Here is a 15805-nt window from a genome sequence, read left to right as displayed (position 1 = left end):
CACCTGACAATTTCAATGTGACAAACTGCTAATCAATTTCAATGTTACATTTCAATCTGGTTACCAAAGTATGCAATCAATAATTAACCTTATTTATATTTTCTTATCTACAAGAATTTTAATTCAGTCAGCCAAATATTGGCAATCAAAATATTGTCAATAGTCGGGCTTAAAGACATAAATAATTCATTCAAAACTTCATTTTAATTGCAACAATAAAAACTTTTCTGAAATCATGTTTCCTGTCAATTAAAAATTAATCAAAACTTTTTTCACCTTTATTCATATGAAAGTGAAAGTAAGGTGACTGACTAAAGGTAAACGAAAAACATTGTAATAAAATATTTTTTTGTTTTTTCATAAATTAGGCCGTTAGTTTTCTCGTTTGAATTGTTTAACATTGTCATTTAGGAGCCTTCTATAGCTGACTATGTGGTATGGGCTTTGCTCATTGTTGAAGGCCATATATTGACCTATAGTTGAGAATTTCTGTGTCATTTTTGGTCTCTTGTTGAGAATTGTCTCATTGGCAATCATACCACATCTTCTTTTTTATATATACCTAAAACATGCAAGTAATATACATTTTTTTTTTTGGATTTTTGTGAATGGTCATTTTAAATTATGTTGAACAAGCTTGTTTTTAGTTAAAATAATCTGTGAAGTTAATGAACTAAATTAATCAATTTGTAAATTCAACATAATTTTGCCTAAGTATCAAAAAAGAATACATGATGAATTTAAATTATTTTCTTTGAAAAAAACCCAGTTTATATGCAATTATTTTACAAGATTTGTGTTCTTTAATTTTCTTATGCCAATATCAGTTTTTTTTATCTTGTGCTGTAAGGCAGATGGAGTTATCTCCCTTAGCCAATACAATAAGTTAAAGTCTTAATACTTTGAATTGTATACCTTTTATAAGCTTTATCTAAATAATCTGACACAATTTAAAGAATTCAAATTTAAATATCACTTATATCAAATATATGTTAATATTTAATTTTCAGTTGGCGTAATCAAAAATAGGTCAGTGTAGAATTTGACTTGAGAAACTGCATATGGATCAAAAACATTTCCTTTGAATTAAATCCACTATTACGTATAAAGACTTGACTTTGTTGATTTGTAATTGTATAGTATTAATTCAGTAGATAATTGGACCAACGAGAAGGTTTACGATATTTAGATAGGATTAAGTACGATTTCCCTCTAAAAAATAAAACTTGTCGGGACAGGTTCGGGGCTATATTAACGTACATGATGGCCTGACATCTCAATAGCTTGTCAGTTTGCATTTTGTTTAAATACCTATTCAAATCTAAAGTATACAAATACTAATGTTTTTCCTGGTGTGGTTTAATTCAATTTATAAATGTTATAGCTGCATGAAGTAAAAGTCGTTAAATTTGTCTGCATAATATGAATAACACAAAAGCATAACGGTAAAAACCCTACTATTATATTCAATTAGAAAGAAGATTATTTTACCATACCATCATATTCAATTAGAAATAAGATTATATCGAGAATTTCATGCTTATATAAACAGAGAAGGTTTCACTTTTACAGTCCATTGAACAAACTGTCGTCTGTTCGCAAGAAACCATGTGACTTGCAAAAAAGAAATAATGAACTAAGAATTATTTTTAAACAAGTACAATAGAACCTATACTTTGGTCAAGAACAATAGCTTGTCTATATTCAAGAATGTAATGGTAATAGAATATCGTCCATGCATTTAATCAAACTCAGTAAACTTATGTAGGAGTTTACTTTTAATGGCATGTTTAACATTTTATTTAGACCTTAGATATCGGAGTCTACTGGTTCTTTCAAAGAATTGAATAAGCTCAATATTGTACATGTTCTGAAAATGGTTTATATAAAAAATTGTCTGCGTATAACAAGTTATACACAATTATTAATGTAGAGAAAGCATGACTGGTGACTGTAAGTGGACATTCACATGTCATTTTTAGGGCCCTTTATAGCTTGCTGTTCGGTGAGCCAAGGCTCTGTGTTGACTTGTTTAACCTTGCCACATTCTGTATATATGTGCCTGTCCAAAGTCAGTAGCGTGTACTTCAGCGGTTGTTGTCTATAGCTGTGTTACATATTTGTTTTTTGTTAATTTTTTTGTACATTAGTTAGGCTGTTAGTGTTCTCTGTTGAATTGTTTTACATTTCTGATTTAGGGGCCTTTTATAGGCGACTATATGGTATGAGCAAAGCTGTACAGTGACCTATATCTGTTCATTTCTGTGTCATTCAGTTTCTTGTAGAGAGTTGTCTCATTGGCAATCATACCATATATTTTTTATCACTACTATGACGGAAGTGAATAAGCTTTAGATTGTATTATGTAAAAGTGAAGAGATTGAGTATCTTGGATACTACCTATCACAAAATAATGAAAGTAAAATGGTCAAACTTAGAAAACAAGTTTTTGAATTTTCCACAAATATCATTCCTATTTAGTGAAGTGTCTGAGTGTGTCTCTTTTAATACATTCCACTGAGGACTCAATTCATAAGACGAGACAAACAGTTTTAAAAAAGCTTCAGTAAATTGAACAATACTGAAGAATAGGCAACCATAAAACATTTAATACATTTTTAAATGAATTTAAGTACAAGTAAACAAACATGCTCCTTAAAAATCTTAAGCCTTCACATTCCTACAAATATCCTGCAGTTAAAACAATATTATGTAAATAACAATCTGCATGTATAATGGCTATGTAAACATAAGTAGATGAGGTACGATTTCCGATTGGACAACTTATAATGCACCTGAGACCAAAGAACAAGGATGTAAACATATCCGGGCGATGAACAGACATCAACAATGAGCAAAACAAAAATAAAATAGTAAGCTTTTAAAGATTCAGCTTGACAAAATTTGAAACACTTCATGGAATTCTATGTTGATTTGATTGTCTGCAAGCTTATCCTTGAGGATACCTTAGAATATTTCATTTCTACCTATCTGTTTAATATTGAATTTTTATTGCATACACATTAAGCCTATTTATGATAATTGCCTACCAAGTGGTATATTTTCTTTGAAATATTAAATAAGACTAATAGGAAACCCATTCATCGAAACTTTTCTGCTCAAAAACAAAATAATAACTGTTAATTGACAAATATTTAACGGGCTTCAATATCTCATTGAATATTTTAAACTTTTTCAAATAGGTAATTATTAAAGCCCTTGAAAAAATAAATAACTAGTTCATTTTATCTAGTCAATAACATATATCGATAAAAATCAGATACAATAATCGGGTTTTGAATGTCACCTTTATTTGAAGTTTAAAATTATAAACACTGTATTACACGATCCGATTTCGTCATAGTTTTATTGTAAGTTTTTAATTTCAACCCCAAGAATTATTTGTATAAAAGTATTTCAAAAATATGAATGTATCGAAATCAAGTGCTATCTTGATAACATCATGCATCATTAAATTTCAATAAAATATATCGGTCATATTAAAAAATGTAATTTGCGTGAGGTCACAGTTAAATTCCTTTCAAATATATAAGAAAAAAACTTAATAAGTTGGAATTTCACTTGTATTGGAACTAACTTTCTCAAATTATTAAGCTTTCAATAGATTGCATTTTCTGGTGTGTTTTGATATTTTATACTTTACAAATTTACATATCATTTAACCTTGGAAAAGTTGGTTTGTGAATTATGCATTCTGTATAGCACCACCAGACATTACCTTCCTTACACTAAGAAAATTGAGTACATGTATGTTAAGTTGACTCCACCTAGGGTAAATGTATATCTCCTAAGTCCTGAACCCATCACAGCTAGGGCTTTGGTTTCAACAAATGATTATCAAAGATCTCTGTATGTTGACCTTGAAATGTTTGTTTTTAAATTTTTATGTATTGACTGGTAATTGTCTCACAGACACACATTTATTCATTCAAACTTTTGCAACATGTACTTCAATAACTCATACCCCTGTTTAAACATATTAATTTTGTATTTATAACAAGACACAACAACACTGTACACAAACGTATTCAGTTGTGTGCATGATTTAACTAACAAATGTTCACCTAATCCTTCAAAGGGTCAAGACGTGATCGCTTTAGCTGAAGAGGCTTATACATTTACATTCTGTAATATATCAATATCAGTGTTGACATACCAGACATATTTTTTATTGTAACGGTCAAACCAATATCAAACAAATCCTATCTTAAGAAACATTTTATTAAACAATTCAATCCTATATAAGAAGCGTTTTATTGTGTATGACATATTTTTGTTGATTTTTCAGAGAAGTTTTCAGTATAAAATATCTATAATATAAAGTTCATATCATACACGTACACATTTTTTATTGTGACGGCCAAACCAATATCTAACAAATCCTATCCTAAGAAATATTTTATCAAACAAGTCAATCCTATATAAGAAGCATTTTATTGTGTATGACATATTTTTGTTGATTTTTCAACAGAAATTTTCTGCATCATATACCTATAATATATTTGTTTATTTTTTCTAGAAGTTTTTCAGTTTCAAATACCTATAATATATCAAGTTCATACAATACACGATCATATTTTTTATTGCTACAGACAAACAAATATTGAACAAATCCAATTCTATAAGAAGCATTTTATCGTTTATGACATATATTTGTTTATTTTTTCAAAGACCTTTTCAGTATCAAATACCTACAATATATAAGGTTCATATCATACATGTACGTAGTATAAATCATCTTTCATTGTCCAGAAAACTTTCTCAAGTATTCAGTATTGAGGCATAAGACCCTTATAAACACACAGGTAATCAAACTTTATTATGTTATAAAAGTTAAAATATACCAATCCATATCTATAAACAAGTTTATATCTTTCCCATAAAAATTTAATATAAAGTTTGACTCTTGTCCTGTCACACAAACCATTGAGTGTACACTGATTTTCCCAAGATAGATATATAAAAATTCCTTTGGCGCTAAAACTGATCAAAGACATTTCTGAAACTTTAGGACCAAATAACTTTTTAAGGCAAAAAGTCAATCATTTACGCATGTAGCTGATTCAATTAATTTCAAAAGCTGAATTGATCTGTTGAACTGAAATATGTACAGAAGGAATCCCATTAAAAGTTACTAAAATTTTAGGTAATTCAAAGAGAAATGTACCAAATACCAAAATATAGATCAGTTTGACTTTCCAAATAATCATCCTAATCTACTTTTATTCCTTGCTTCTGGACTATTTTTCTCTCATATCGTGTGCAATCTTTCATCCCCTATCTCGAATATAATTCTCTCATTTCATCCCTATTATTCCATGCCTGTTCTGTTGTCAACATTTCCCAGGTAAAGAAATTAGGAACTGAGTCCAGCCGAACTAACAGTTCTTCCTTTCTATCTACTGGTTATCAGATGTACTGTCCAATGTGGTGTGACTGACCCTTGATGGCATATAATCTGACATAATAGTCTAAGACTTCTTTGATTCTTGTCTTTTATTTCAATAATTTTAATAAAAAAAAACATTTGCGTAAATAAGACATCCACCAAAAATATAAGTTTATCCAAAAATCAGATATTTATCAAACCCCATACAACCTTAGATTGATTGTTGGTGATTCATCACTCTTGGCTATTTGATGGTGACCATTTTTTATTGATAGAGGAAGCTGATGTAGTGTCTGACCTTCCCCAGGAAAACACAATCCTAGACATTCGAGGTAAAAATAAGTTCAATGCACCAGGCTAGGAGCAGGATTTGAACTCCAGCCTTGGTCTTGACAGGATATAGCTATATATAGACCCAACTTGGGTCATCTCAAATTTAGACAATGCATGAAAATTAATAGTAAAATGGAAATTAAATGGGAATTATGACCACAGCACCATACTTAATTAATACATGTTATGCAACTTTGCACAGATAAAGTTGAAATGATATCCTGCCCGAGTGTCTTAATAAAGTCTCTGACGTAACTTTCTTCCTCCGATGTAAGTACTTGAGTAATTTTAAATAACTGTATTGTACAATTTTACATACTTATAATGCACTTATGACTATGCAAGTACATAAACTGAAAAAAGAAAACCTTCATTCAAAGTTTGAACAAATGACTCTCTCACAGAAAATATAATACCGGTATTGTATAACCTATTATTGAAATCTGTAATAAACCAGATTGAACAAAACGTTTTTTATGAGTAATTTTGTAATATTATACATCAGGTTTACTTTTCTTCAGTAAATTAAATGTACTTTTACTTTCACTTTCACCAATGATGAATGTTAATCATTTTAAGGGTAAGCTTTTTACCAGGGGATAAACATTATATCATGCTACACCTCTATTAATTCTATATAATCTATAAACTTTCCTAACAAACAACAACCAACAACAAAACAGTAAAACAGTAAAACTAGGAACAATTCTAACCATACTTTCATTCTGGCCATTCCAACCATTTCATGTTCTGGTCACAATATTCTGTTGAACAAAATTATAAATTTAATCTATTCAATCAGCAAAGATACTAAAATATCGCTTACATGTGTCACATCTGACACTTCTGAAAATGCATATAGCGATTTTTGCATGCATTTTTGCAGCGCTGAAGTGTATGCAGATATATGTCAAAATTTGTCAAAGTTTAACAGGACTTTTAAACTTACGGTATTCTAATAAGAAAGAAAAACTAACACCTGCATAACAAAATGAGCAGTCTTATTTATATAATGAATTGTTTTTTTTTTATTTTTTTGGCTAAAAAATTTGTTACACATATCACTTGAATTGACTGCATGAATGAATGTGCCATTGATACAAAAACACATGTTCCTGCTGATATAATCGGATTAAAATGCAGATCCTGCTTTAAAATTAAAATAACACTTTATAAATTTTATGCATTCGAAGCACTTTTCAGGATTAATTTTCATCAGGAAAGATCAAACCAAAAATAATTGTAAGTTAAGGTGGTATCCAACACTTTCACTAAAATTAATTTGGCTCGTTTAATTTTCATAAAATTTTTACAAAGTATTTACTTTGACCCTTTAACAAAAATATAAAAAATTGAAAAAAATTGAACCAAGCGTTTTGTCAGAAAAATTACACTGGTTATATAGCAGTTTGACAAACACTAATTTTAATCATTGAGAAGCTTTATATTGCCTTCACAACGCAACGTAATTAAAACGTTTAGCTGATATTACAGAGTTATCTCCCTGTAGTGTTAGGTACCACCTTAAGGATGTACAATTACCGGCATCAGTAAAAAGGTAAATAACCAAAAGGAACTGAAAGCAAAGCATAAACACTGAATCTTTATTTCAATCGAATTGCAAATTTTTCTGCATCTATATGAAATTTCATGACTTCCTTTCATTTCACCATTAGTGGTAGCATATTTTACAGTCTGCACGATTAGCCACTAGTCCGATGCCCCAGACTAGTAAAATTTCATTCAGTCTAGTAAACATTGTTTGGACAAATAAGAAAAATGTCAGAATATTGGTCCTGGGACTAGTAGTTGAAAAAGTTTCCGGTGCAGACTGGCATAAAGACATCCAGGCTTTGACTTGGAAAACTCTCCTCCTTACATGACGTGTACAACAGGTTTTGTATGATTGGTATTTTATTTCTAGGGACCAATACCTATTCTGGAACATGTCCTTGATTTTAAAATAGAGACCTACATTTACATGATATGCATATTATATTTACTTGTAAGTCTACTTAAGCTGGGACCTGCTATGCAAATATAATCCTTTTAAAGATTAAAACTTTCTGATACATAAAAATAATATGGCCATTTTATAACTAAATGGTCAAGTTCTCATAAACAAAACACCGCTTAACACCAATACCTGAACCGACCTTCAAAGGACAATGTAATTAATCCTAGTGTGTACTTCAAATGAAAAATGTCAATATAGCAAGAATCAAACAATACATTAAACACACTTTCACTTGAAGCAATAATATTCAAAGTATACTGTTTATTATTTGCAGACAACACTGAATTCGAAAATTGATTAGCACTATCTGCAACTGTTATTATGAGGACCAGCAATAAGATACAAAGCAATTTTCCTTTGAAATTTTGGAGAATTGAGTGTTGATTATAAACAGATTTTCCGTTTTTTCACTTCTTTTTAAATTGTGGCAATTTACAGCTTGACATTTTGCTGAGATACCTGTAGAGTTTTTTACATCCAGGCATTGTCATGAACATTAGCAATGTCATAATTTTTTAAATTATTATGTCAGAGTAAAAATCATTGGTCACTTACACCAAATGATTTAAGGTTAACCCACCTAACTCATTCATTAACAAAATAAAAGAAGAATGTGTCTAATGATACGAATGCCCCAACTCAAGCTTGATTTTCAAACAAAATTGGGACGGCCACAAGGAGGGGACCATCAAGGGTTACGCTAAATACTTCCTTCATCTTACAGTGTGGCCTCAAAACCTATAAATTGGTTTATTGTTCACAAAATACATATCTGTATCCCCAGGTTGATGTCCCTTTTGACATTTACCCCACATCTATATTATAAGGAATGTTTATGAATAACTTTGCTCATCAGAAAATGTTACCAGGTTCCAAGATAAAGTTATTTAAAAAGATGCTATGTATTCATTTGGAAATTCAGACATCAAGCAATAAATCTTGCATTCTCCTTTTAATGTTACCAATAAAATTTAGACCCAGTTTAAGTGGAATACAAGGAATGGATTGATGTATGGAATTTAATCTCTAGTACTGAATAACCTCTAAACAAAACCCTACATGCATTATGAAAATTTATTAAAAAAAACATTAGGTAGAAATGAAGTACATCTTTCTTTCAAAATTTCTAAACCAAGGTATGTGAAATCTATCTTTTACTCAAGTGAAATATCAATGAATATAAAACATTTTTTTAATTTGGAGTATTGAAATATTATTAATAACCAAATTCCAATATTTGTTTGGAAAACACCTTTGAAGTCTTTTATAGTGGCATATCAGGCCAGGGTAGGTTGTTCCTCGGTAAATGAGGAATGGTAAAGACGATAAAGAACAAGAAAACTGTTGTATCAAAGAGATTATGAATAATCAATAAATAATTCTTCAGATTTGCTGATAACACCCCCATGTTGTAATACATCTTGTTGGGTTAATTGATCAAAGAATATAAATATTCAATAATGATTACCCAATCATAATATGAGACTGCAATTTGGAGCAGAAATCGATGAACAAGATTTTTTCTCTTTAACTTTAATAAGAAACATGCAACTGAGTTGTAAATTTTAAATACAATTAATTCTATCAATAGTTTAAAACAAAGGAAGTAGAAATGCAGACGATTACTTCATAAAACAGTAGAACAACATTAGCAGACGTCAACAATATTGGCTTTTATTTTCAAAACATACATGTATATCCCATATTTCAAAGATTCAGAAGCAAGTTACAAACTTCTACAAAGAGAAAGACAAGCAGACGACACAAATGTTATGAGCTTTCAATTTTCAAATATCCCATAAAAACTTTTCAGAGCCTTGGAAGGAAGTTACAAACTTCTTCCAAATATAAGACAAGCAGACCACACATATATTAGCCATTAGTTTTCGATACATATAAGTACGTCCCATTAAAACATTGCAGTGCTTCAGTTGCTACAAACTTCTTCCAAAAATAATCCTAGACTGATTCAAGTTATAGGACATCAAAGCTTTTAAACATGTGTGAAAAGGCATCAAGAAGTTTTTATGGAGGTGCACTTAAGATCTTGATATCAAAAATACTGGTATTCTCAGGAGAAACCAACAAAATTTGTAACTTTAATGATCATGATGATGTCAACATAAACTTGCTAGACCAAGAGATCTTCATATCAAAAATACTGTTTTTCTCATAGAGAAACTAACAAAATTTGCAACCTTAACGATGTCAACTTAAACTTGTTAGTCGAACGACACAAATATTTGCTGACAGTTTATTCAAAACAGATCAATTATACATTATATTGATCAATTTGATCTATGTTACTCAATACCTGATGCATTTCAGGTGAAAACTAATTAATATCTCAGGTAGTTATGACAAACATTACACAACACACTTTAGAATGGAATTTGATGAAATTGCTCTTTTCACATACATGTAATAATCAATTAGTACAATATTCATTCCGAAAATTGTCCTACTAAACGTTTAACTAAGCTTTCTAATAGTTCCTAGTCAGTTCTACAAATCAGTTTGAATAGTTAAATTCATAACATGGTTTATTTCAAGTTAAGCAGCTGGGTTTAGTAATCATTTTTCTATTTCGATTCAAAGTTGAAAGTATGAAATTAATCCAATTTTATAAAGATTTCGATGTGACATCAAATAATGAACGTACTTAGAAACTTGGATATTGGGGTACCAGGCTAGAGATATATATTATATACTTTATTTACAAAAGCCTGAACATTAAAGATTAGCAAACAAAAGACATATTTGACCTCTGATAGTCTTGTGACAAAACATACTGAATATATTTTGAACCTTTACACAACAACATGCACAATCTTGATTTAATATTTCCCTTCAAGATATTTTGAATAAAATTCTATCTACATATATGTAGATATCGGCATTTAATTTTACACAGAAAATATCTCATCAGTTTAGTCAGCATTCACCAATTTGGAGAACGTCCAAAGAAAGTATACAGAAGTTGACATAAGTTTTAAATAAATTTTAACTGCACCTTCAATATATACAAGTATTTAAGACTTACTTGCTAGTTGCTGAATTTGCATCTGTATCCCTGCCCCCTTTGGTTTCCCATCTGTAGAAGTCCTGGGGGTGCCTGGTGGCGTGGCCCCTGAAAGGGAGGAGAGGGAGCCCGAGTGTCGTCTCTCCATCTTTCTTTGTGAGTTGTCAGTCTAACATGTTTCTAACTCCTGTGAATGTAATCATAAAATAAATATCTAGGCTAAACATGCTAAATTGTTTCACACAATTGTATAATTAGTGCATGAACAGTTCGTTTAAATAGTAAACTAGCAACCATGAAGCTTATCAAATGCCAATGTGTATACCCAGTAAATAGGGTCTCAATATTTTGAAAATAATGAACGTAATCTGCTTAAAATTCAATATAAAAACACATGTTCTAATTTTAAAAATCGTTACATATTAAAATTACACAATATCTAACAGTGCTTACATGCAAATACTAATACAATGTAATTAAATACATACCGCCAAAACAGTGTTATGTGCAATAATGAAGTTATCAGACATAAATCATTTACCTGTATTTTCAAACATGTGCATTTTACAGGTAGACAAACATTAACAAATAATTGTGTGACAAATATATTTCAATATATGTAAAAATATTGATGTAAATAATAAATAAAATTCAGTCATAACACGACAGGATTATTTCATAATGGTAAAATATTTGACATGTTAAACATTCATCAAAATTTCTTTCATCCCGTTTACTTACGTTGGGCAAATGTTTTTACATCCAGTAGTTTAGATATATTCACTTTAAAATCATTCAATACGTTCATTGACAAGGTGTAAATACCATTTACCTATAAATGGACATAATTTCTATATCGAAAATCATGTTCGAACACGATTATTGAATATCACCAATAAAATACCTGCTAGGGAAAATCTAACGGGATTAATAATCAAAATGCAAGTGAAACTAAAGATAAAGAAACATTTAAATTCAGGGTAATCATGCCTTTTAAATTAGAGAATGGATTCAAATTATTACTTTTAGTTCAGCTATCCCGAAATCATTTTAAATATTGTCCTTAAGGTAAAGATTTGAGTACCTGAATACAGAAATGCAAATTTGTCTTTCGGATACCAGCAACTGTTTGGCACGGATCCAAGCACACCTTTTTGCTCTTACCACATAGATATAAAAATTTACACCTTGTTAACTATGACTTTAAGAATTTTTCGTCAATACATACATTTATCCTTAAAAAGTTAAAGTGTAAATTTCCTGCACAAATACAATAGGATATTCATAAGATGTCAGAGCAGGTTAACACATGACCGGTATTCACTGTGTACATGTATATAATAAAATCCTTAACGGACTGGCCAAATAATTATGAAAATAATAAACAAAAGTAATTAACACTGGGCATTAATTTCTGGCAGGTCCACTGGGAAAATTTGGCACCTTCCAGAGTTTGTCTCTGGATAATACATGTATAACCTGCTGTTAATATAACTAACATTAAATGCTAATCACAATTTATTGTAGATCCTGTGCTAAATTAAGATCCATGCTAACAGATTCATATAAAAACTTCAAACCAGTAATCAGAACCAGGATGCTAACCTTTTAAACCTGTTTTTTTTTAATGAGTCTGTTTTCAAGTCTTTAAAAATAATTAAATAGTGATAATAAATTTGATGCAATTTAGAGTTATTTTTACCTCTCTTTTGAAAAACTTGAAACTTGACAATAATTATAAAATTTAAAACCGTATATATAACTTTAATGTCTACTTATAGAATTACATAAACATTTGACATTACAAAACAACTTCTAACATGTTACTGTTTATATACTATCCATCCACAAGTATTTACTATCAAGATTTTGTTTATTTTCTTTATTCAAAGTAAACAATCATTTCATGGTTTATTAGTCACACTTCTATTTAAAGTAGGTTTAATATTTAATTATATTAACTAGAAATAAAGACAATTAAATATTTCATTATAATTCCCAGAAGCAAACAATTGTCACGATTTTCATCTTATAAAACAAATTATTACCCTAATTTTGTCCATTTTTTCAGGTCCTTTTTTATTAGTAACAAGGGTATTGGAGCTAAAAACAAACAGCTTCTGTCATGTTAACATCTACCTTGACAGCTCTACAGATATCATGCATCCTTTGGTATTTACTTTCTATAATCAATATTTTATTAATAGTTGTTTTCAGTTTTGAAAGTAAACAATGATTTCACTGTTCATTAGTTTCACAACTATTAAACAGTATAAATTAATCTCTGTTATGTTTGACCTTATAATATCATAAATAAATTTGAAGTAATGCATGTTGTTTTCATGTTTACCCACTAGGGAACTTGTTTGATTTATCTGATTAAAATTTAATTGGTTTTTTTTCCAGATATAACCATCATTTTATATTTACACCAAGGCATGATAAATGAAATTGGATACCTTGCATTTACCATGCTTTTCAATAACATATGGTTAAATCCCCTAAAGAACCCCCACCTCCCCCCCCCCCTTTCCTAAACTATTGAAAACTATTATTCTGCTTGACAATAATATATTGACGTAAATTAGAAACAACCAACATAAATTTACATTGGGCTCAAAAGATTCTCTGCCTTCTGCAAATGTTCTGTATTTATTATTTCTTTCATCAATATCTTATATTTATTTTTTTCATTGAAAGTAAACAGCCATTTCACCGTTCATTAGTCCCACTACTGAAAGGTATATTTATGATAAGGCTTAACCTTTTAATTTCATAAATAACGAAATTTTAAAAATGTATAAGTCTTCTTTATGTCTCCTTTTAAATTAACAATGGCTTGAATTGGACATTTTGAAAATGGCTAACTTTAAAGAAAAGTTTCAAAGAAAATAAATTACCAAATTAACTTACTGTAAGTGTCTTTTAAATAAAGCAAAACAAAAACTAATGAAATGTAATGAAAGACGAAGACAACAAAAGCTTTGAACCTTTTCACCTCCTGAATTTATAAAGGGTACCAGAAAAGACTATTAAATTTCTTCACATTTTCAAACATTTTAATAACTAAAATGTTTGGGGTGTAATCTTTCTGGATTTTTTGCTATTATTCTAATAATGAAGTGGTACTTTATTATTCAACAGGTTCATAGATTAGAACATGTTTATGTGATATGAATATTAACCCTGCTTTCAACTACCTAAAAGACAGAACCTGAAATTCAATGTACTAATTTAGGTACATATACATGTACTTAGTCAGCAAGAGGACAAATCACCCTACCAGGACACAACAGACAGACTCACAACCCACATGTCTTCAGTGTTCTCAATCCTCAATGCTTAAGTGGAAAAGCCTCAAATACTTTTTGGACAAATTTTGTACCTTTCAGACTAGATTCAACCTCTATACCATCAATGAAATTTACAATTAAAGGGAAATAACTCAAATTAACAGTCAATCAAAAGTTTCAGGCTTAATGATGTATTTTGCCATAAGTCATTAACCCACCTGCTGTTCATTTATACTATTTACAGTTTAGGTTTATAAAAAGCTCCTTCAAGATAACCTGAGCAGAAAAGCAAAAATAAGTCAAAATTTGGTTATGTGGTCAGAACTCCCACTAGAAATAGAAAAGGATTAGAAAGATTGTTTTAATCAATCGTCATTATATACATGTAGATTTAATGTTGCTGCTTGTAGTTCCAGTATATAAGTATACATTATTATATGTTTGGAGTGAGCCAAGGCTCTGTGTTGAAGACTGTACTTTGACCTATAATGGTTAATTTTTACAAATTGTGACTTGGATAGAGAGTTGTCTCATTGGCACTCATACCACATCTTCTTAAATCTATGTATACCTACAATGTAGTATACGAGTTATCGAAATATTAGGCAAAACCCTTCAAATTGCAAAGAATAGTTTTTAAGCGGTGTAGCTTCTATAAGAGGTCAGCTTATAGGCCATTTCTTAAGTCATGTTCTACCAGAAAATATCCTCAATTTGGCACGCCCAATGACATCATTTACCAGATAGAATTTCTTGTAGCCCTCCTTATGAACATTTAATCCCTGAAAAAACATCACAACCAAAACATTTCTGAATAATAATGGCATCGAAAAACCTAAATGTATGTTGTTAAATCGTGGCGAAATTGGTGATGAAAACTATAAAACTACCTTTTGAAAATTACAGCCTCAATACCTTTACACAAGGAACTTGCAATTTGCATACAAAAAACAAAAATCTTTTTTCATAGTTTAACCGTGATTGAAATGAGTAAAAAGCAATACCACATACATGTATCCAAAATTATGTAAATTATAAGCTTTTTAAATGTTTGTCAATTTTATGTTACATGACAACATATATATTGTAAATTGAGGAATTTGGTGGATTTGGGATAGTGGTGTTGTGGGCAATACATGTTCTTCTATGAGACAGCAACCAAACAACATTTATTACAGAAAACACATCTATAATGTCATCATATCCTTTTGGCATGTTTGCTAATACCTATAAATTATAGAAACCTGTTTCCACAGTAAAGAAGACAACCAAATGAACAGGTTCATAGTGACCCAAAAAACATAATACTCTTGTTTTTTACTGATGTGCTGAATGAAATATTTAATTTGTTGGTATGCAAATAATTTATACCTTTATTGGCTTTTAAGAGGAGTTTTTGCTAAAGCTATATACAAAACAACCCCTGTTGTGTTGGGGAAATTATTTGACATTTATAAAAGCATATGAATTACATTGAAATATTGAATAATGCGTGTCTGAACAAGTAGTCAACAAGAAGTTAACACCACAAATATCCCATGACAACTGCTTCCCCTCTTTGCTGAGGCGAGAAGGACTGTTTCTGGTTGATAAAGATGAATGTCAATAAATAAATGGTCTACCTTAACGCATGAAAAAGTATCTTGTAATTCTTCGCTCACCAAAATTTTGCGGGTGAGCTTTTAAAAGTTCCAATCACTAAAACGTTTTATGAAAGGCAATTCTATAGA

The 15805-nt window shown here is 30.0% G+C and overlaps 1 protein-coding gene across 1 annotated transcript in view; it reads right to left on the bottom strand.

Moving 5' to 3' along the window:
* LOC143069143 (muscle-specific protein 300 kDa-like) overlaps positions 1 to 12328 on the bottom strand; it is a 226470-nt gene extending 214142 nt beyond the window's left edge. Inside the window, exons 1-2 of the mRNA XM_076243628.1 lie at positions 11867 to 12328; positions 10804 to 10969 (exon numbers count right to left, since the gene is read on the bottom strand). Of these exons, the coding sequence (XP_076099743.1) occupies positions 10804 to 10930 (127 nt within the window). The 5' untranslated portion in view covers positions 10931 to 10969; positions 11867 to 12328. The remainder of the gene's footprint in view (positions 1 to 10803; positions 10970 to 11866) is intronic.
* Between the last annotated feature and the right edge of the window lie 3477 nt (positions 12329 to 15805).

This window comes from Mytilus galloprovincialis, chromosome 3, assembly GCF_965363235.1.
Source record: "Mytilus galloprovincialis chromosome 3, xbMytGall1.hap1.1, whole genome shotgun sequence".
NCBI classification, from domain to species: Eukaryota; Metazoa; Mollusca; class Bivalvia; order Mytilida; family Mytilidae; genus Mytilus; species Mytilus galloprovincialis.
The sequence above is the reverse complement of the archived record's forward strand: the minus strand, read 5'-3'. Positions and strand labels throughout refer to the sequence as shown.